The sequence below is a fragment of the Nicotiana tabacum genome, chromosome 21, assembly GCF_000715075.1.
Source record: "Nicotiana tabacum cultivar K326 chromosome 21, ASM71507v2, whole genome shotgun sequence".
In the NCBI taxonomy this organism is placed as follows: domain Eukaryota; kingdom Viridiplantae; phylum Streptophyta; class Magnoliopsida; order Solanales; family Solanaceae; genus Nicotiana; species Nicotiana tabacum.
In genome coordinates, this window is record NC_134100.1 from 59640516 (window position 1) to 59663509 (window position 22994).

Sequence of the window (22994 nt, forward strand, 5' to 3'; positions counted from 1 at the left end):
CGTTAAAGAAAGCTAAGAAGGAACAAAAGAAATTATTCGATCAATGATCAAGAGTGGGTTATGTTATGAACACACTTAAGGGTTCAGAGTTTTATACGTGCAGCAAATACAACCGTAGAAGATTCTGGTATACATTAAAAGAAAGAATTGAGCCCAGGTCATAGACGAAGGATTAAATTGTTAAAGGATTGTATCATTCATCTTCCTCAGTGCCCATGAAAGGCTAAACAGAATAACTAATACCATGAACCAAAGATCGAGAGAGATAACTTAGGCAGACATAAAGGCCGATCAGAAGAATGAGGAAACTAAAAAGTTACATCAACGAAGTAAATGAGGAATCTGATTATTGGACCAAAAAGTTATAGGAATCATGATTGAGAACATATCAGGATCACTCTTAATATCAGAGGTGCAAGAGAGATAGTACAACAACCATATTCTATAATGGCTCTATGATAAAGCCAATTAGGAAAATACTAGCCTCATAAGAATTCAGTACGAAGCTCCCACTGGATTGTATAGGCACCAGAGGTGCAAGTATTATAATAGAGCTTCAAATGGTGGATGTGATTTATACCTATGTGGGAGAGAGGTTATGAAAGAGAGATAGAAGAATGTGAGGTGATATTTTAAAGTAAGTAAGGTAAAGATGAACAACATACAAAATACTCAAGTATAGAAGGATGAGAGTGGTCCATACTTCAGGTAAAAGACTAGAGGCGCTGGGATTCAGTATCCAGGAATGATAGCAGCGTCGTCAGTGTCATATCTTCCAGCCTATGGTTTCTAGGCACTGAGAGGTCTATTTAAAAGAATAAAGAAGAATTAGAGACGATGCGATGTCTCGCTTGATGTTCCAGAAAAGCATAAGGAAATCGATAGCAAGCTAAAGTATGATGGAACGATAAGGTTGAAGGAAGACAGGAGTAAAGATAAGAAAGGGCAAATGAGAAGGTGACAAGAATGGATAAGCCCTCAGGTTTAAGCTCACGAAAATGAGAGAGAGCTGATGGATTCTATAAATTATATAAAGCTCAGTATACCCTGAATGAGCTCAAAGGAGTATAAGACTAGTAGCATTCAGAAGAAATGGAATGCTAACCTAGTAATAAAATTAGGGAGTAATTGTGACAAATAAAGGATGACGTTTGGGCCTTCATTTGAGTAACGATTTATAGGAGAAAAAAAACAAACGGGGAAGAGGATATCATGAATTGTAAGGGACTAAAATACCCATATGAGGTGAGTCACTTTGGGATGCTATAAAGTACGGTTATGGAAGAATAGTATCATCCCTAGGTGGATCAATCTAATTACTCCAGATGTCCCCGATGAGACGCGAGCCCTGGCGGCGGTGTTACATATGAGATCAAGTTATCAGTGGTAGATGATGAATCAACATTAAGTTGAATCAATAATAGATGGATAATAGTTCAACAGTATGAGATGAGATTAGACCATCAGTCTTAACGATAAGCAACGAGAGTAACCTAGATTTGGTTGCAGACCTCAGTAACGATAAATCGAAGTAAGAATTATGGTATAGTATAATCTATGTAGATGCAGTAAAGTCATGCGAATGGATAACCAGGTCTATGAAATAAGATATAACCATAATCGCAAGTTCTACAAAGTATCGAGCGAAAAACTTCAGTACACCTATAGATACCCAGAGAGGCATCCTATTATGCCTTGTATATGTTTACAAAGTAAGGCCTAGAGATTGGTTAAAAGCTGGAGGAAAAAGGAGAGAAGAGTCGCATAGGCACACTTACAAGGTCAGTATCGTAGAGGTTGCATGATAGGAGGTAGCAACAGTTACGAGATTGGAAAGATGCCGACCACAAGTCGTGGTATGAGAAAGAGGCCTAAAGGGGGGAATGTCCTAGCCTTTGGACTTATTCACAGAACAGTTGCCTAGATGGCAAGAGGAGCACTAAAGTATTCGTAAGAGCTATGGGTTATGAGAATGATAAGTACATCAGTGAACATTCGAGGATGAATGTTCCAAAGGGGGGAATGATGTTACATCCCGCATTTTTGTATGTTAAAGTTTCGTCGTAAGTTAATCGACGTAAGTTCGGGAATAGGATTATTTTTCTATTATAAGCATCATGCTATTTCAAACAAGTGATGAGTACCATACAAGGTACCATATGACCCTAACAGTAGGATGTATAAAGGGTATTAAAAATAAGTCGAATATTAAGTAATTTGAGATAATTCCTAATTATGCGGGTAATTGGTTAATTAGCGGGTAGCAGGATATTACATAATTAGTTAATTGATTATTGGATAAGAATAAAACCGCTCCCCCACCCCATGTGGCAGCTAGCCACCATCCAAACCAAATGACTTATTAGTCATGTTGGGTTAGGTGGCAACTAGCTAAAGTAAAACCTTGAAATTCAATAAAAAGCTACATAAACTTTAGCTAATTAAAAGGCTTCATACATCTAACATTTTGAGGGATTGGGAAACAGCTCTCCAGGAGACTCTCTAAAGCCAATAGAAATGCTACTTGAAGCCAACGTGAAGGAAAATTGAAGCTAACATAGAAGGGTACGGGTCAGATCAGATAGAGATTTTGCAATTTTAAGGGAGTACGGTGCAAACCTTCTCAAAAATATCACATGAATTTTTTCCTACTCCAGGTTTGTTAAGGCTAAGTCCTTCTTTCATTTTGGCATGATCTGGTAATTACTCGAGTTTGATAATGAGGCATAAAGAGAAATTCATATTCCTGAATTTATGTACAATTCCTAGTCTCATAAGTTACAATATTTTCCCTTATCGGGACTTCATATTCAATTGAGTATTGTCTTATTCCAGTCAAGAGAGAAGAGAGCCTATATATACAATATTACATTATTTTCATTACCATCGAGCTATAATCGATGGGCAGGCCCCTATTGGGCAACCTCTGATCAGATGGTAAGATATATACCGAGCCTACTATGGCCGAGCACCTATGAGTGAGCCCAGCATGGCCGAGATACAGAGCCTAGTATGGTCGATCGCCTATGAGCGAGCCTACTACGGCAGAGCAGTTATATGTATATACCGAGTCTTTTAAGGCCGGACAACTATTTTACTTACTATATTGAGAGACTTGAGTCAGTATCAGCAGGTAAGCATACCTTCAGATTATCTTTGACTCCCAGTTGCTTTCAGTTATTATATTATCAGTTTAGTTTCAACTTTCAGTATATTGCCTTACATACTTGGTATATTATTTCATACTGACGTCCCTTTTCTAGGGGCACTGCATTTTGATGCGTGAAGGTTTAGAAAGACAGACGGGTAGACCTCCTCAGTAAGTATTGCCCGAGTTCAGCTTGATCGGTAAGATCCATGCCTTTCAGAGTTGCCGGGTCTAGAACCTTATGTATATCTTGTATATATGTTATGAGTAGGTCGGGGAGTTGTTCCGATCACAGTATATCCATCAGTAGAGTCTTGTAGACATATCCTGTCAGTTAGTGCAATATGTTGGGCCTGCAGGCCTTGTATATATATATATTTGGTTGGTTTGTCAGCTGTAATAATTATGACGGCCTTGTCGGCCCAGTTTTATATTGATATCTAGCCAGTATTCGCAGTTGTCTTGCAATGTGGCCCATGGCGAAAGTATGATATCATATGTTCAGAGTCCCTTAGTTGCAAGCTGGAACGCAAGGATAGGTGAGGCACTGGGTGTCGGTCTTGCCCCCCAGGTTCGAGGCCTGACACCTTCTTTGGTACCAGTTAGATATTTGCCAACCATGTTGGATAATTAGTGACTCTGACCACATTATCCTCAGCTTGGTCACTTCTTCTTTTATCCTCAAACTCAAGCTCGGTTTGAACTTTCTGGGTTTTTGTTTGACTGCAATCTAGCGAATACATCCATGCGAATACATTGATGTATTGTCATATGAGCTCAATCAAGTAATGTCATCATACATCCATGCGAATACATTGATGTATTGTCATATGAGCTCGCCCATATATTCTTTCCAGTCTTCTTCTAGATGGATACTGATTTGAGTTTCTTTCACGTCTTCTTCGCTTCCCAGGTTGATCACATTTGTCTCATCGAGATTAGGCTTTTTCTGGCTTTCCAATTGTTTGATCTCTTGTGGGAGATTATATGGCATCATGGTTTCTTCGTATTCCTCATAATCTGGATCGCTTTAGATGAGGGTTTCATTACATTTCATAATCGCGGAATGCGGGTTTTTATCGTTATGATTACTAAAAAGAAAAACTAAGTATAAATGAAGTGATAAATAAGTTTGCAATAATTTAAGGAAAGCAATTCTTTCATTTCATCAAAAGATGAACGTCTAAGTGTTCAAGGAGGAAATTGACAAGAGAGTACATGCACGGTTCAAGCCTCAATTGACCGTGCATTATTTCAAAAAGAAATTACAATTCCACGCTACCAAGACTCCCGGTGAAACAAAGATGGGCTGGCGGTCCAATTCTGCAAGTCCTCTCTTAGTTCAGTATTTCGAATGGTCGGTGTCTTGACATCCAATTCCTTCACAACATTCCTTGATCATGGTCACGAACAACCTTCCCATTCTATCAACGATGTCTTCCTCTAGTGTTGAGCTCTGATCCGAACACGAAACATGCTATTGCCCAAAAAGATATCTTCCAACCACCTGTATAAGTCATTTCAGTTGGAGGCTGATACCCTATGCTGGCTCTACCTTTCTTTCCACTTTGCTCAATTGGCTATGTTATGCCATCAGATCGAGCTCCCAGCCTGGTCCCTGGTCGGTACCCGTACTTCATCATTTCTCTCATAGCCATCTTTGATTTGTATGGTGACTGCATTCCCAGATTTTGCTCGGTCTCTTCTACTTACGTGGTCTGCATGATCTCGACCGCATGAAAAGAGACCCTGTCTAACCCTTCTATGAATGGAACTGCATGTTCCACATAAGTTGACTGATTCCATTCCCCGTAAACTACAATCTTTTATCAACCCCACTCGAGATTCATGCACTGATTGAGGGTAGACGGGATTGCCCCTGCCATATGTATCTAGGGCCTTCCCAACAACAGGTTTTATGTGGATGAAATGTCCATTACTTGGAACAGTATAGGAAACTCAACTGGTCTGATTTGCAGAGCTAAATAGATTTCTCCAATGATATCCTTTTTGTGATCCGTTGAATGCTCTTACCCTCACATGGCTTTCTTTTACTTCCCTCGGATGAATACCCAACTCTCGTAGGGTAGAGAGCATGCAAATATTGACTTCTGATCCTCCATAACAAAGTACTTGGGATACCACCTTATCTCCACATTTGATGGTGATGTGTAAAGCTCTGTTGTGACCCACGCCCTCTATGGGAAGTTCACCTCTTCGGAACATGATCATATTCACTTCGACCATCTTCCCGATGGTTATTGCCAATGCCTCGATGGCGGTGTTGCATGGCATGATCACTCCATTTAACACTTTCATTAGGGCGTCTTTGTGACTGCAGAACTCATCAGTAGATCCATGATTGATATTGGCGCAGGGGTTTTCTTTCATTGTTTCTCCACTGAGTATTCTTTAATTGACATCTTTTTCCTGAATTCTATGTCCTTTATATCTGTTATATTCCTTATTTGAATTTGTTCTCTTCCTAGCCCTCGGGTTACTTCCTCCGGAGCGTATCACCTCCCCGACCTGTTTATTCCATGAGCCGCTGTAGAATTCATCATCTTGAATTTCCCTTTCTGCTGATATGTCCATGGAACTGTCTTGTATTCCTGATCCTCTTCATCCCTGATAGTGGCGATGGACTATTGTTGGTATGTCTGGATAATCGGGGTGTAGTTTTTGAGACCTCTTTTTTTAAAAATTTGGGCGAGGTCGGTGTGCATAGGTAGGTCTATTTTGATGAGTGGTATTTTGAACTGGAGCGCATGGTTATGGTGGATTTTGATTTGTATAGGAATGAGGTGGGTTATATTGAGGTTGGGGATTATAGTATGGTTATGTGTTATATACTAAAACATAAGTAGGTGAGTGTGGGGAATGGTTATTTGGAGAGTAAGAGTTGTTTCCATGGTGTCGATTGGACTGGTAATAGGGAATGATTGCTGATACCTCTACCTTTTCTTCTTTCCGCTGCCTATTGAACCAGATTGGATTGATTTTGCAGTTGCTTGCAATGCGGGCATAGATTGTACCTTGCCGGATTGTATATCTTCCTCTAAAGATTCTCCCATCTTAACAACTACGGGGAACTTCTGCCCTATCATGCCCATCAGTTTCTCAAAGTAGATTCCTTCATAAGCTCTGATGAAATACTTAGTCAACTCACTGTCATCTAACGAGAGCTGTGCTCTAGCAGCCTCTGACCTCCATCGACGTGCATACTCTTAAAATAATTCTGACTGCTTCTTCTGCAAGTTTACCAAGGCGAACCTATCAGGGGTAATTTATGTGTTTAACCGAAAATGATTCATGAAATCCTCTGCCAAATCCTGCCATTCCCTCCAGTTTGTGGGATCTTGGCGAGTGTACCAAGTAAGTGCCTCCCCTGTCAAAATCCTTATGAATAGCTTCATTCTCAACTTCTCGCTTTTTCCTTCTCCAACTAGCTTATCGCAGTAGGCTCTCGTGTGTGCATGGGAACACATGTCCCACCAAAGATATCAAACATAAGAGGCTTGTACCCTATCATCATGTCCGCCTCAGGGTGTATACATAGATCCTCAGAATCTAGACTTTCACTCCCTCGAGCAACTTTAAGGTTCTTCATTTGTTTCCTCAATGCTCACAACTGTTTAGATAGCGGCCCTTGCTCCTTATACTAAGCTTTCCTTTCCATATGGGAGGAATATATCGCTCGGGTGTAGCGGTATGTGTCGCGGGTATGTGCCGGTTTTGATTAGTGGTGAAGGTGATGCCATCACAAGGAGGGTATGAACTCTATTGGTAGCAACTGCTGGATTTTGAGGTGTTTGAACATAATTTGGTATATAAGGGGTGTGTGTGGGAGGATTCAGTGGTTTTGCAGGGGTTAGTAGGGGTATAATCTGGGTGGTAGAGATTGAAGTCGGGGTATTGTTTGCTTGGCGAGTAGTTGAAGGAAAGTTGCTGGGGATTAAATCTAGAGAAGGAAAACGGGGTGGTCGTGGGAGCGTTTTCATGGCCAGATGTGCCAATTCCTGTATGTGTTGTACTTCTTCACTCAATGATTCCATCTCTTAGTCTATCCTAGCAACATGTTCGGCATTTCGAGTATCACCCTTCTCTCCCGATTGCCCCGGACTATCAGCTATTATCATAGCATCTTCGGTCTGGTTATCTGTCGTAGACATCTTCCCTTTCGATCTCAAGTTGTACGGTGTTTCCGCCAGTTTTGGGTCAACACAAACCAACTTCTTCTTTTGGGGAATAATAATAAAGTAATAAGACAAAAGAAAAGAAAAACAACAGAGGTGAGTTTCAGCGTTTGCACAAGTACAGGCGCACAAAGTAGTTAGTTCACGTATTCAAGCAAGCGCGTTTCCTAAAATTTGAGGGACCTCTCTTTGCCGGAGGTAGGCCTAAATCGCGAATATTTGACAAATAATTAGATTCGACACATTCAGATCCAAAGCTAATTTTGGTTTTCATAAATAATATTTGGATTGTAACAGGCGGGAGCAAAGGTTACATCATTGTTTTAAATATTCATAAGATTATATGGGCTCAACAAACTCGCACTTGTGGAAGTGGAAAGGTTTGATATAAAATATAGAAGATGGAAAAGTGGTGAAATCAACCAGCTTCTAATAACCATCCCCAGAATCATCCCCCGTGTCTTCTTCTTGTTCCAGTTCTTCTTCCGAGTCTTCTTCAAATTCTTCTTCATCATCATTGAACTCGGGCTCTTCCTCTGGGTTTTCCTCTTCTTCTGTCTTAGAGTCAATCTGTAAACACTAAACTACTCGGTCGTCATCTTTGGGAGGTAGCAACATATGTTCAATTGACCTCGGGTCCACTTGGCGGTGCATGGAGGTAGTCACGAGGTAGTGCCGCAATATCTCATGATAGATTTGCAAGGCCGCCACTGCATCTTCCATCCAAGATATTCCCTCCCTGCTTGGTCGGGCTAGCTCATCTTGTTCATTGATCCAAGCATAGTATTTTGGAGTGCACCACGAATTCTGACCCATTGGCATCATGATTAGATCATTCCACTCCTTCTGAAATCTCTTTTTCCTTGGTATCGGGATCTGCCTAGTGTACCCATCTTCATACAGTGTCGTCCTCATCTAGAGAGGTACATCTTGAATCAAGCCAAAATGCCTGAGAACTCGTAAGGGTGCATATGGTAGGATTACCTTGAGTCCTATCAGCTCGATGAAATACTTCTAGGGAATCCTTATAATTGCCCTGCCGCTCAGCCACGATAGCTTCCAGTTTATCCACTCTCCGCTTAGGTTGGTTAGTATCTCTCTCCATTATTCCTGTCTATGCGGGGAGACCCAATTCCTCATTCTCTCACTGTGACTTCGAATTATGTTGCTAATGAGCACAAAGTAATCAACTATGGTTGAAGAACGCAAAACACAACACGAAATTGATGCTCGCTAATCAAATATAGTATAGAGAAATATCGTCTCCACGAGGATTGGATTTAAATAATGTTAGAGTAATTTCTTGCTTAATTTCTATTAAGGAGGATCAACACTTGAGTTGGAGTGATTACTACTACAATTAACTACTAAATTAAGACTACTATTAATTAGACCCAATCACAGAGAATGAGAGATGAATTAAAACGGTTTGTAAATAATACGAGAAATAAAGGCCATGAAATAATAGGTGTAAGATAGTTGTTCGGGATTTAACTCTATTTAAATTCACTTCTAATGTTCTAGTGATTCTCACAAATTCACTCGATAATTATCTTAAACGTAAGGTAAATATTCCTCTCTCGATTAAATCCGAACTCTACAAAATAAACTAATATGAAGCACTGTGAAAATATGCAAGAGCACGTTAATGGGCTAGTATTTAGGAAAACGTCTTTTGAATATTCTCCTAACGTGGTTTAATCAACGATTCAAAAAGCTCTCTCGATTACTTAGAAGAATTACTAAATTAAACCAAACCAAATAATGAAAAATTAATCACCAAAATATTCCTCTTTCAATTAGATCAACTTGTGAAAGAATTCGCAATCAATTCAAAGCACCATAAATGAATTCATGTCATTAAACTAGGGTTAAATCTACAAACAACACGGAAACACCATATCCATCAAAACCCTAAGGAAGAACTACTCCATAGATATGGAGAAAGCCATCACAAATAAGTTTACAATACAAACTTTCATTTTGCACTGATCGTTGGCAAGAGAATTGATGAAATCTTGTGTCCTCACGTCATGGTAGCTCTCTAAAACTCTCCTAGGTCGAATCCACCGTCAAAAATGAGTTCTTAGTGTATTTATACCAATTAGGAACAAGCCGGGACGAAACTACCCTCTCTGAGATGAAGTGAGAAAATACTCTGACAAAATTGCACAGGCGCGGAACGCCCAATGGCGTCCCATGCGTCGCGCCAATGGACAAAATCAAAGGACTTACGTTTCAGCCTAAACAAACCCTCTACAAACCCAAGAAGCTTCGAATCTCTGTAGGTGAAGACGGTCTAGGCCAACACTGAACTACCTAAATCTTTTTGGGATCAACCTTGATTCCCTCACTCGATACCACGTGGTCCACGAACGCTACCTAATCAAGCCAAAACTCACAGTTGGAGAATTTGGCATATATCTTTTTCTCCCTCAAGGTCTAGAGTACGATCCTCAAATGTTGCTCATGATCCTCCTGGCTGCGTAAGTACAACAATATATCATCCATGAATACTGTGATGAAATAATCAAGATATGGTTGGAACACACTGTTCATCAAGTGCATAAAGGCTACTGGGGTGTTGGTCAGCGCAAAAGACATCACCAAAAACTTGTAATGACCATAACGGGTCATAAATACCGTCTTCAGAATATCTGAATTTTGAATCTTCAACTGATGATACCCAGACCTTAAATCAATCTTCGAGAACACTCTAGCACCCCGAAGCTGATCAAATAAGTCATCAATATGTGACGGTGGGTAGTTGTTCTAAATTGTAACTTTGTTCAGATGCCTGTAGTCAATACACATCCTTAAAATACCATCCTTATTCTTACACAAATAGAATCAGTGCACCCCAAGCCGACACATTTGGCCTAATTAAGCCCTTATAAAGCAACTCATGAAGTTGTTCCTTTAACTACTTCAATTCTGTCGGTGCCATGTGATACGGTGGAATAGAAATGGGCTGAGTGCCCGACACCAGATCAATACCAAAATCAATGTCTCTGTCGGGTGGCATGCCCAGCAGGTCTGCAGGAAACATATCTGGGAAGTCTCTCACTACCAGAACTCACTTAACGGTAGGAGAATCAGTACTAACATCCCTCACAAAGGCCAAATATGCCAGACATACCTTCTCAGCCATCTTTTGATCCTTCAAATGAGAAATCACTCTACTAGGGACATAATCCAGGGAACATCTCCACTCAACCCTAGGAATCCGCGGCATCGCCAATGTCACGACCTTAGCGTGTTGATATAGAACAGCATGACATGTTGACAACCAATCCATGCCTAAAATCACGTTAAAATAAACCATGCTAAGTAATAAAAGATCAACTCTCGACTCTAATCCCACAATAGTCACCCTACACGACCGATACACACAGTCTACAATAATAGAATTACCCACCGGTGTAGATACATGAACATGCATAACTAGGGAATCACGGGGCATATCCAAACAACGAGTAAAGTATGATGAAATGTACGAATAAGTGGAACCGGGATCAAACAATTCCAAAGCATCACTGTGGAATATTGAAACAATACATGTGATCACGGCATCAGAAGCAACCGCCTCTGGCCTGACTGGAAATGCGTAGCAACGGGACTGACAACCACCTGATCGGCCCCACCCCGAGCTGCCTGTGCGGGTGGGGTAGCTGTTGGTGCTGACATCATACACTGAGAGCTCTGCTATAGGACTCTAGTTAATAGTCTTGGGCAATCTCTTTTGAGATAACTCAAGTCTCCACACTCATAACAACCCCTATTGTAAGCTTGTTGACCCTGATAGCCTGAAGATTTGCCTGTGGAAATGGGTAGATGGAGCACGGTAGAAACTGTGTCCCAGCAGCGCACTGAATAATTACTAAGTTGGGCATGCACTGTAGGAACTGTGTCTAACTGAAGAGCCACGATGAACATCACGAGCTTCCTGAACGGGTCAAGAAGTACGACCTCTGCTGTAATAGGACTTGCCTCCAGATGAGGCACTACCGAAACCACCTGAACTACAAGGCCTCTTGGCCTCCCGCTCGTCATGCTCCATCTTATGAACCTGCTCTAAGCGTCTAAAAATCTCAACCACCTGGCCAAACCTAGCATTCTTCGCAACCTCTCGAGCCATACAGAAATGTAAACCATAGTTGAGGCCATAAATGAACCTCCTAATCTTATCTCTCTCATTGGGAACCAACCGTACTGCATGACGAGCCAAATCTGTGAACCTCATATCATACTGAGTAACTTTCATACCCTCCTAGCGTAGCTTCTCAAACTGCCTACGCAACTCCTCTTTGAGAGTCTGGGACCAAACTTCTCTAACAAGAGAACTTAGAACTCATGCCATATAAGTGGCACTGCGTCGACTGGCTGGCTCAGCGCCTAAGTTTGCCACCATCTGTATGCTGACACTGCTAGTTGAATAGTAGTAAATGCAACCCCCACTAGCATCCAAAATACCTATTGTGCGAAGAATCCGCTGACACCAGTCTAGAAAATCCAAAGCATCCTCTGACTCTACTCCGCTGAACTCTGGAGGCTTAAGACACCCAAACCACTCCAACCTCTTCTGGTCCTCATCACTCATGGGTGAACCAACCTCAGCCCGAGTAGTAGCAACCGGCTGAACGGGCAATACACCCGGTGTATGGTGACCCTGAGCTAGCTCCTCTAGAGTACGAGCGGAAGGAGTCTTGGCACCTCCTCTAACCTGTGAGGTAGCTGGTGTTGACGAATAATTTTCACCTTCCTTTTAAAAATTAATTTATTTACACTTATTAATTTCCAATAAATATGTTAAAGATATTTTCTAATTAATAATACCTATTTTAAGTAATTAATGGTATTAATTAATAATTTGGTCATTATATAATTATAAAATATTATCTTTAATATTTTTCCATTATATTTAAATTATTAAAATATTTTTTCATATTCATTACATAGGTTAATAATTAATTTAATAAGGTCGTTCCTTAATTCTAGCAAAATATCCTACTATTTCTAAATAAATCCGAAATTAATGTCACAAATAGAAAAAAGGATATTTAACAATTAATTAGTTAATTTATAGTAATTAGTAGTTTATTTGATGATTTTAATTTTTATTACAGCTTTATTTGAATTATTTAAGTTTAATTAAATTAATATGTAAGAGGTTAAATATCAATTGGCTACGTTTGCAAGTATGTAATTTAATACAAAGTGGCTACTTCTTAAATAAAAAATAACCGTAAATACCAAGCCCTAGTACCCCATCTGAACCAGTCCAAATGACCCTCTAATACACAGCGGCGATCCGCGTCTCTTTCCCTTAGCCAATCAGAGCTTGCCACATCACACGTCTCATTCCCTCATTAAACGGACCATAGAATTATTTTAAAACTCCTATCTCTCAAAATAATTGGAGTCATTGATCAAATGATCCAACGGCTCCCGTTCCATCTCCCACTTTTATCTTTAGTAACAACCAACCCCTACCCCAAACCCTAATTCATTTCTCCTTTGACCTAGAAGCCACCCTTTCCCCTTTCCTCTCCTTTATCTCCACTCATATCACCATGCATGTCACGAGAACCTTGCATAAATTCGTGCAAGGTCTCAAATCACCCAGAGAATCATGCCTTCTATCTCTCATACCCACGATCCCCGCTGAACACTTTACCATTTCTGTCTTTTGGATTCAAATGCCCAAATCCGAAAAACCCTAGCTTAAGCATGAAACATCAAATCCCCGAAATTCTCTTGTGTTATGTTAAATCAAAGCATACATGGCTTATTCTCGGTCTCATAATGAAGATTCTATACCCAGAGGTCAAACACAGTGACCTATGTGTTCTCGAGCTTTGTCCGCTAATTTAGCCTTCAATAGTCAGCTTTCCTCACTCAAGTAAATTTTGCCATGATTTTCTCCTATGATTTCATCGATTTTCACTCGTTTACTTGCATCATCTAAACTTCGTCACTCTCCACTATCATTTTGACTTCATTGAAACCCTAGGCTTTAATGGACACAATAAATAGGAGCCTTCAATGCTCTCACCTAATAACCTACCTCCTAATTTAACATGGAAAACAGAAAGAGAACTAAAACCCTAGATTACTCATTGATTTTTTTTTCCTTCTACGGTTCTGAATTATGCCTATTGTTCGAGCTTGAGTTGAGATTGTTAATGGCTAAACTAGAGGCTTTGTTTGGTTTATTTCCCAAAAGAATGTCAGTAAACTTCAACATTTCTTCTTTTTTAATCGTTTGATTGAAAGCATGTTTTTCTATTATTAAATGGCTTTATCTCTAATATGTTATGATTGATTATCTATATATATTTATTATTAATCCATAACCGATCACTGAATTCTAGAATTATAAACTCCTTAATATTATGAAATCAGAGCTACTTACTAATTGGTTATTCTGGGAATCCTAATGAACATGTCTTTGGGTGACTTGTATATATTGTTAAGCTTCTAAGAATAACAAAAAACTTTCAAACGACCTTAATAGTTTTTTTAACCTTCTGATGTTATGTTCTAGCTCTCTTGTGTGATATATTAGTTTGTCTTAGTATTATTGATACGATTCACTTGATATATGGCCTAAGTGGATATGGATACATGATGTTGAGTATGGGGCTGTCACTTAATCTAAGCATGTTAGTTTACAATGCTTGAATTGTCTCCTTCTTTAATGTGTTCTTCTGTGATTCTGTAACTTTAGAACATTAGTGTAAGAACCTTATGTCAGCTCCCATAACTGTTTTATCACACCTGTAAACTTCACTGTATGAGATAATATCTCAAAATAACTGGATTAAACTCTAATGAACCTATGCACTTTTGCTTTGTCTCCTGCCATCTACTTAGTTCAAGTTATGCATAGAAACCTGATTGAATTTTGCACTTGCAATAGTTGAATACCATTCGATAGAATCAAGTGTTGCGAAAAATCATTATGACAGACTAATCTACTTAGCTTATAACTGAAATATACTTACCTAGTATAAACTTTCACTATTCTGGACCATTATAATGACATTGTTAGTATAATCCCATGTTGTTTGGTACCCAGTCATATTGTAATATTGTAGTTTTATAAGAATATAACATGTACATGTTTAAAGCTCATCCGTTGGTTGTTCTGTACTCATCATTGTCTCAGTAGAGAATTGTTGCTTGTATATTATATTTGTGACTGTGTTTCCATATTACTGAAACCTACTAAGTTTACTATAGTTACTCATGGACTTAGGAGACTCCCTTTGATGTTTATCTACCCTGTTTGAATCTAGGACTATACATTTAACTCTTAACCAACCTAGGAGGAATGAAAAAAATCTCTTTAGAGGTCACCTGTTAATGTATTTGCTTGCCCCATCCATTTTAGAACTTTGAAGTGGACTGTTAACTCTCAAACTCAGTGAAAGGTGGGGTATTATTATATTTTTTCTAAGTATATACATGACTAAGTACATGATTACAACTAATAATTTTCATAAGTGTGAACCTGCTAGTATGATTATTGAGGCTGATACATCTGATACCTTCTGTGCTTCTTTGAACTCTATGACTTACTTATTCTGAGTTCTTATATTAATGTGTTGTTATGCTCCTATTGCTTTCCAGCACCTGTACTGATCCTGTTGGGTACCCTTAAGCCTGATAAAAGTATACGGCATTGTATGCTTGTGTGCAAACTATGATAGGTTTGATGATGTTTTGGTGTTCTGAACAGTTATTTGTAAAATGATACCTCTCCTTGTGTATAGTCACCAATGTGGTATTGGGGTTTACATTGAATGCCTCATTAGCACATAAACCTATATAGAAGAGTAAGTGTGAGTAGCTAGGGTATTCGGAAGTAGAAATATTTTCTTGGGTGAGCTACTCTCCTTGACACAAGCACTGCTCGGGGTCCTTAAGACCCTTGTGAACTTTGAAGTACTAGGGATCCAAAGGGTATTTTGGCTATGAATGGAATTTTACCCTAAGCCCTTAATCTATTGATATTTGCTAATCTCTTTAGCTTTAGTATTCAATAAAATTAATGGTTTTTACTGTAAATTACTTTACTATATGTGATGTCATATTATTTTTGCATTCTTGATTACTGTTGATTGCTACAGTTTATCTTGGGCCTATATTGGTGTTACTTATATTTAAATAGAATATTGGGCCACATATCTAATGACTTTCTCTTTCTTTCTGTACATGTATCTAAATTAGGCCTACCGAGTTCTCAAAGAACTCAATCCCAAATTTCTTACCTGAACATTGGAGTCATCGGAGTTGTTTATCTTCGCTATCTGCTAGGCCTAATTTCCTTCAGGCCCAAACCAAGAGTCGATCTCTTTCCTCTATCACTTTTAATAATTTGTGCTTTTGTTATTTATCAGACATTAATGATATTTGATTGAATGCTTTCTTTTATTTATTTGAGTTATATCAATAATCTAGGCAAGCCCTTAAAACATAGGAAAAAATGAAAATAGGAATGCAACCTAGTAGTAAGCAATTCAAATTGTCGATCACTTCTATTTAGTTCTTAACTCTTACTAACAATCTTCTTTCACGTAATCTTTGAAATATAGGTAGATTTGCAAAAGATTCAACCATTTTCTCTTTTAAAACAACAAGAAAACTGAAATGAACCAGAAATGATTTTTAAAAAGCTGGCTATTTATGCGAATCAAGCAGTGCTGCAATTAAGGACCTTTTAAATGGTTTGAACTCGAGTACAAAATTCGGAAATCAGTCGTAGAGGTATACCTAAAGTTTACTTATTTAAACATCCTTTACTTTTACTAGAATTATACAAGTAGCCATACCGTTTTAAAGGTACTTTGTTTTAAACCTGTCCATATTTTTTACAAAGCTTGCAAATATAAACACTATATATATACTTCCAAAATTCTTTCAATTATGTAGTATTTTTTCAAAGGCTTTCATAAGTGAAACTCATATCCTCTTTTAAAAACATATACTATTTTCTTTCAAAACGATAAGCTCGAAATACGACATAGAGTAAGCTATAAAACATTTAAGCTCTAACGAAGCAGAATATAGATATCTAATTCCTTAAACCTAGTCTAAATCCTATGGAGCTACCTCGGGTGGATTTTAGGGGGTGAATAATACCTTCCCCTTAGAAGAACAAGAACCCTTACCCAAAATCTCACTGTTTAGCAGACCAATAGGATAATGATCATAAGGACTAAAACAAGTACCCTAGTATACCTTTAAATATTAGGTGGGGTAGAGTGGCAATCGGAAAGCGAGCTCCCGCGAAACCTAGGCGAGGCGATTCATAGGCGATTTTGCACAGAGCTCTGCCCATGGCCAATCTGGCTGGTGGCCAACCACCCTCAATGGCTGGTTTGCCTCCCCAATCCATAACTTCATCTCCTAACCCAACCTCAAACAATTACCAACCCTTAGATTTCTCAAAAATACTAAAACCTAGTTTATTAAATGCAAACATGCACGTAAACAATACTGCCCAGACTGTTACGCCAATTCCAATCATGTCTGTCCAATTTTCACATGGAGAACCACTAATAAAGTGCACTGAATCAGAGGTTTATCGAATGAACATCATTGAGGGACTTAAATATGCTATCATACGTAAGTGGGTGACCTGAATTACATGAAATACGTCGAATCCTTCCCGCTCAATGTGGAATAAAAGGAGAATGTAACGTTGGATTTTTAAGGTATAGGCTTGTATTGATTAGATTGACATTGTTTGAAGATTTTTTGAATTTAATGTCCAAGAGTGCATATTATTTGAAGGCGAAGGATGGGTACCAATATCAAATGTGACCTCTTATTTTTTATGTTAAGTTCAAAGTTAATGAGGAGACTCCTTTAGTCCTAGCATGGATTTCTTTTCCAAACTTGTTGCCAACATATTTTCTAAAGGAATGTCGTTTCTCTTTAGGTCTACTGTGAAGAAGACAATGTATTTAGACATGGCAACAATTAACAAAGCAAGGCCAAGTTGTGCGAGGGTGAAGGTTCAAGTTGATTTGTTAGCTGATTTACCAAAGAAGGTGACGATAGATATCGAGAATGAAAATATTAAGGAAGTGAGAAAAATGAATGGGTATAGATTCAATATGACTATATTCTTAAGTATTGTATGGAATATAGGTTCCAAGGACACAATGAGGAGGAATGTAAGAAATTACATCCGGAATTGATTCTAGTAGTGGAACAACAAAGTGGGGAAAGTGTTGAGCATGGTGGAGAAAAGAAGAACAATTTTGAGCAACCAATAAAAATCTTGATAAATGCTAAAGTTGTTGGTAATGTGGGTGAACAAAGGAAAGAGGTAAGAGATAATCGTATAAAAATTGGTGCAAAACAGGTTGATGTTCAAGGCAAAATTGGGAAAGAATTTATCCCAGTTGATAATGAGGCAGTAGCATCTCAGCAGGTTTAGGTGGCCAACAAATGTGCAGCACTTGAGGTAGAGGAAGGAGAGAAGGAGAACAACAATCAACTAGTACTGGTGAAAAATAATCTTGTTCATCGCAGCCCTATTAGAAACCCTAATGCGACTGGGAATGTGTCTCCAAAGTCAGCAAACAAATTAAATCCCAAGGCTGCAGTCTTCAAGCCTACATCAACTGGGAGTGATCCACTGAAGGATGGTCAACTTCCTACTACCACTGGGCAAAGGAATGTTAATCTTATAAACAAACACTAGCTATTGCTATGTGCAACTAGGGATGAACATATTAGTACAGAAGATGATAATAAATCGTGTGGGAAAAACTTATATGAGGTGGTTCAGTTTGTTGAAGAAGAAGTATATGTTGATGACCTATCACCTGAGATGAACTACATATTGTGGACAAGAGCAATGCAAGTGTTGAACCTGGCAACTTGAATGACAAAAATAATTCCGAACTTAACCTAAAGCCTCCAGATAAAAATATTAATTCTAAACCACCAGCTCATATATCATAAATTAGCCCTAACCCTAACCCTACAATACATGATACAACCCTATCAATAGTAAACTCTACCCTTCAAACAAAGAATAAACTTAACACTTAGGAATAATGGTCCAGTGGTATCTGTAGCCACAGTTAATCAAAGAGCATTCAAAGGGAACAATGCAGTGGTTCCTAAACCAGGTAAGAATCAACTTACAAAGCAGCATCAGATTGGGGAAGAAGAAAATAATAGGGAAAGAACGGAAAGGATATGGATGAGGAAACTACTGCGCAGAACTTCATGAATGTTGCAAGACAAGGTGATCTCTCTCCTAGACAAATTGTCAAAGTAAAATCAGCTGGTAGAGGCAATAAAAAACATCAAAAGGAAAACTAGTGTGCCTGGCACTGGAGTACAAATAGGAAGGACAATTTCTAAATCCAATGTTTAGCCATGTATGCTATCATTTGGAACATTATATCTGTGAACACAATGAAAGCCTTTGAAAGGCTAATTACAATGCATAGGCAACATCATTTTAGGTTTGTGGGATTAATGGAGCCAAATCAACAGTCGAGGAAATATGAAAGATACATAAGGAGGATTGGATTTGCTCAAGCATTTGTGAATGTTTCCAACAAAATATAGGCTTTTATTGATGATGATTATGATGTATGCCAAATGTGATGCCATCAAGAGAATAGAACAATGGGACAATTTGTATGCTCTAGCTAGTGATATGTCAGCCCCATAGATAGTTGGAGGAAACATCAACGTGATATAGGATGAGGAGGAGAAGTTTGGAGGACTTCCAGTTTCATTAAGTGAAGTGGATGATTTTAGACATTGTATCAATACTTGCAACCTACATGATTTGGGCTTCAAAGGAAGTATCTTTACTTAGTGGAATGGTAGAGCGGAGGAAGATTTCATTTTTAAAAGGCTAGATAGGGTTCTAGCTAATCTGGAGTTCCAATAGTTCCCAGGTGTTGAGATCACTCATATTTCAAAAATTGGATCCGATCACTCTTCTTTGCTAATTACTTGATAAATCATGCTACTTTTTAAGATACAGCGAAGGAAAACTGGCAGGTTGATTTTAGTGCAAACCCATTCATTCTATTTAATTACAAGTTAAAGAAGTTGAAGAGAGCACTTTCATTGTGAAGCAAGGCCACTTATGGTGATATATTCCAGAAAATTGCTAGTCTAGAGGAGGTTGTATTGTTACATGAGGCTTAATTTGAGATCAACCCTAGTAGACTTAACAGGGAAAGGCTGCATAAGGTACAATCTGAGCTCATTGGATATTTGGATATAGAGGAAGAATTCTGGAAACAAAAATCAGGAATGGCATGGTTCAAGGAGGGTGATCTCAATACAAGATTCTTTCACGTTCAAGTAAATTGTAGAAGAAGGCATTTAAAATTGAAAAGAATTCAAAATGATCAAGATATCTGGATTGAGGGTAATGATGACCTAGGAGAAGAGGCAGTGAATTTTTTTCAAGAACTATTTTGTGAACAAACTGTCCCTACTACGGTTGTGATTATTAACCATGTTCCTAGCATGGTATCCATGGAGCATAATGAAGATCTTGTGAAACAACCTACAAAAGAAGAAGTCAAGCATGTTGTATTTGGGTTAAATGGAGATAGTGCTGGAGCACCTGATGGTTTCACTGGTAAGTTTTTTCATAGTTGCTTGGATATTATAAAAGATGATATTTTTTCCATAGTGAAGAGCCTTTTCAATGGCCATGAGCTACTATTATTTGTGACTCACACAAATTTAGTATTGCTGCCTAAGAAGAAGAAGGTAAATACTTTCTCAGAAATGAGACCTATAAGCCTTAACAAATTTATCAATAAGGTATTCTCTAGAGCAATTCATGAAAGACTTGTTAACCGTTTTCCTTCCCTTATTTCTGATGAGCAAGCTGGTTTGTTAAGGGAAGAAGTATTGTTGAAAATGTTTTGTTGACTCAAGAAAACATTACTGACATTAGGTTAAGGGCTACGGCTGGGCCGAATGTTGTGATCAAATTAGAGATGAATAAAGCTTATGATAGGTTTTCATGGCTATTCATGACTAAGGTGTTGAGGAGGATGGGTTTCAAATAATTGGTATTTTATGTTGATCAATGGACAACCCTATGGTTTCTTGCAAACTTCTAGAGGGGTCAAGCAAGGTGATCCATTATCACCTACATTATTCTTTCTTGCAGATGAAGCTATATCAAGGGGATTAAATGCTTTACATTGGAATCTATACTTTTGTGGATTTGGTTTGCCAAAATGGAGTCCAAAGATCAATCATCTAGCTTATGCTGATGATACCATTATTTTTTTGCCATCGGATGCAACATCATTATATTTGATTATGGAGGTGTTGAGTGCTTATAAAGTGGATTCTGGATAATTAATCAACAAGGCAAAGTCAGCAGTCTATATGCATCATTCAACAAGCATGGAGGTGGTCAACAAGGTGGAATTGGGAGGCAAGACTTCACTTTTACTTATCTAGGCTTACCTATCTTCTATGCAAAAAGAAGAATGGATTATTATCGTGGTCTAATCAAAAAGGTACTTGACAAGCTTCAATTATGGAAAGGTAAACTTCTCTCTATAGGTGGTCGGGCAGTACTTATTTCTCATGTTCTTCAAACTGTGCCAATACATTTGCTATCAGCATTGAACCCTCCAGCCAGCGTTATTAACAAGTTACACAAAATGTTTGCACAATATATTTGGAGCAACTCGGTTGGAGGGAAGGGTATGCATTGGGCATCATGAGATACATTATGTTTACCAACTGAAGAAGGAGTAGTAGGATTTAGATCACTGCATGATGATTCAAAGGCATTGTTTTGTAAACTGTGGTGGAATGTTTGCACTAAACCTACACTATAGAGTTCTTTCATGAGTCAAAAAGATTATAAAAAGTTGAATGCAATAGTGGTGCCATGGAAAAATAGATCACATGTGTGGAGGAAGATGCTTCAATGTATAGATGCAATTGAACACCAAATCATTTGGCAGCCAAGGATGGGTTCCTCCTTATTATGGTTTGATAATTGGAGAGGTTTGGGAGCTTTGTATTTCATTACACATTAGGATTTCTTTTGTGAAGAACCTATCCACAATGTATATGATGTGATTGTGGAAGATACGTGGGATGAAGATAGGCTACTAGAGATTCTATCTCAAGACCTAGCATTGCATATTATTGACAACATTATTCCTCCTACACAACATAATGATCTTGATAGACCTTATTGTATGTTGGAACCTAGAGGCAACTTTTCTGTTAAATCTGATTGGGAGTATCATAGGAGATCAAGAAATCCTAGTATTGCATAAAAGAACATATGGGTTAAAGGCCTACCTTTTGAGATTGCTCTCTTCATGTGGAAAGGATATTACCATTTGATGACTACTTCAGGAGACTAGGCTACTTTATACCATCTAGGTGTTGGTGTTACATCAATCCGGAGGAGGAAACAATGTCACATGTGTTTTTCATGTCCTATGCAGCTCATTCAGTGTGGTACTATTTACTTTCTAATGCAAGAATAGCTATGGAAGGTCTATCATTAAAGCAGGCAATGGTTAAATGCTGGAACATTCAAGTTATACCAAGACTAAAACCTATTTTCCAAGCTTTACCATCCATCATCTTATGGGAGCTATGGATAAGAAGAAATTACTACAAATATGGGGATGTTGTCACTATTAGTAGAGTGATTTCCTAGGTTTCTTCTACACTTAAAGCTTTGGTGACGATTAGGAAACAAAGCTTATAGAATGTACCTCACAAGTGGCCAGACATTCTGCATATTTTAGAGCATTATACACCAAGATTAAGGGTGACTAAAGTACTATGGGATCTCCCTGAGCAAGGATGGGTGAAGGTCAATATAGATGGGGTATCAAGGGGAAACCCAGACCGGAGCTCGATTGGATTTGTATTAAGGGATAGAGAAGGTGATATGAGATACGCAAGGGGAAAGGAAATACATGAGGTTACTAATACTGAGGTAGAAGCAAGTGCTATACTCGAGGCATTGAGGTATTGTGTACATCATGGTTACACAAACATCTTAGTGAAAACAGATTCTATATTGATGAAGATTATTATAGAAGATACATGGATTGCACCTTGGACAGTAGCTGCTTATGTAGAGGAAATCAAAGAAGTAATGGGAAGATGATATGGCTTGATATCACACATTACGATAGAGGGTAATAAGTTGCCAGACTATCTAGCTGATTATGCTCTTGATCATGGAGATTTTGAAGCTCACAACTTTGTCCAGTTGTAGGTACAAGGTAGAAAACTGGTGAATAGTTATAAAATGCAATGTCCATATCTTAGGGTGAGGGTTTCGAGGAGATAATTGGGATTGAGCTAATCACTGATTGGAGGAGTAATCGCAAAGGAGGAGGAGGAGTTTCTTCCTATCATAGTCAAATCTGTATAGAGGAGAGTATGATGGTCATTTTTATAACTAACATGGTTTTCATTTTTGCTGGAGCAGTTACTGTAAGCATGACCTACTCTTTGAAGAACCTTCAACTGGTGGAATCCGTACTTGGTACTCATTCCAATGGAGGGGAAGCAAGGGTAGGAATGTTTGTACACTGCTTAAATAGTTTTTAATTTGCAACTATGTGCTTACATGCCTTACTTGCTCA

The 22994-nt window shown here is 38.5% G+C and overlaps 1 protein-coding gene across 1 annotated transcript; it reads left to right on the forward strand.

Annotated features, from left to right (window-relative positions):
• The first annotated feature begins 19647 nt into the window (after positions 1-19647).
• LOC142175252 (uncharacterized) lies at positions 19648-20718 on the forward strand. Its single transcript, XM_075241834.1, has 2 exons — positions 19648-20239; positions 20525-20718. Exons 1-2 carry the CDS (start codon positions 19648-19650, stop codon positions 20716-20718), a joined length of 786 nt encoding a protein of 261 aa, XP_075097935.1.
• The last annotated feature ends 2276 nt before the right edge of the window (positions 20719-22994 follow it).

What these genes read in the sequence shown, in the direction of transcription:
- LOC142175252 (XM_075241834.1), top strand. Translation starts at nt 19,648, where the DNA reads ATGGCATGGTTCAAGGAGGGTGATCTCAATACAAGATTCTTTCACGTT. An exon ending in TATTTCTGATGAGCAAGCTG is followed by an intron (nt 20,240 to 20,524) that starts GTTTGTTAAGGG and finishes TCTTTCTTGCAG; the next exon opens with ATGAAGCTATATCAAGGGGA.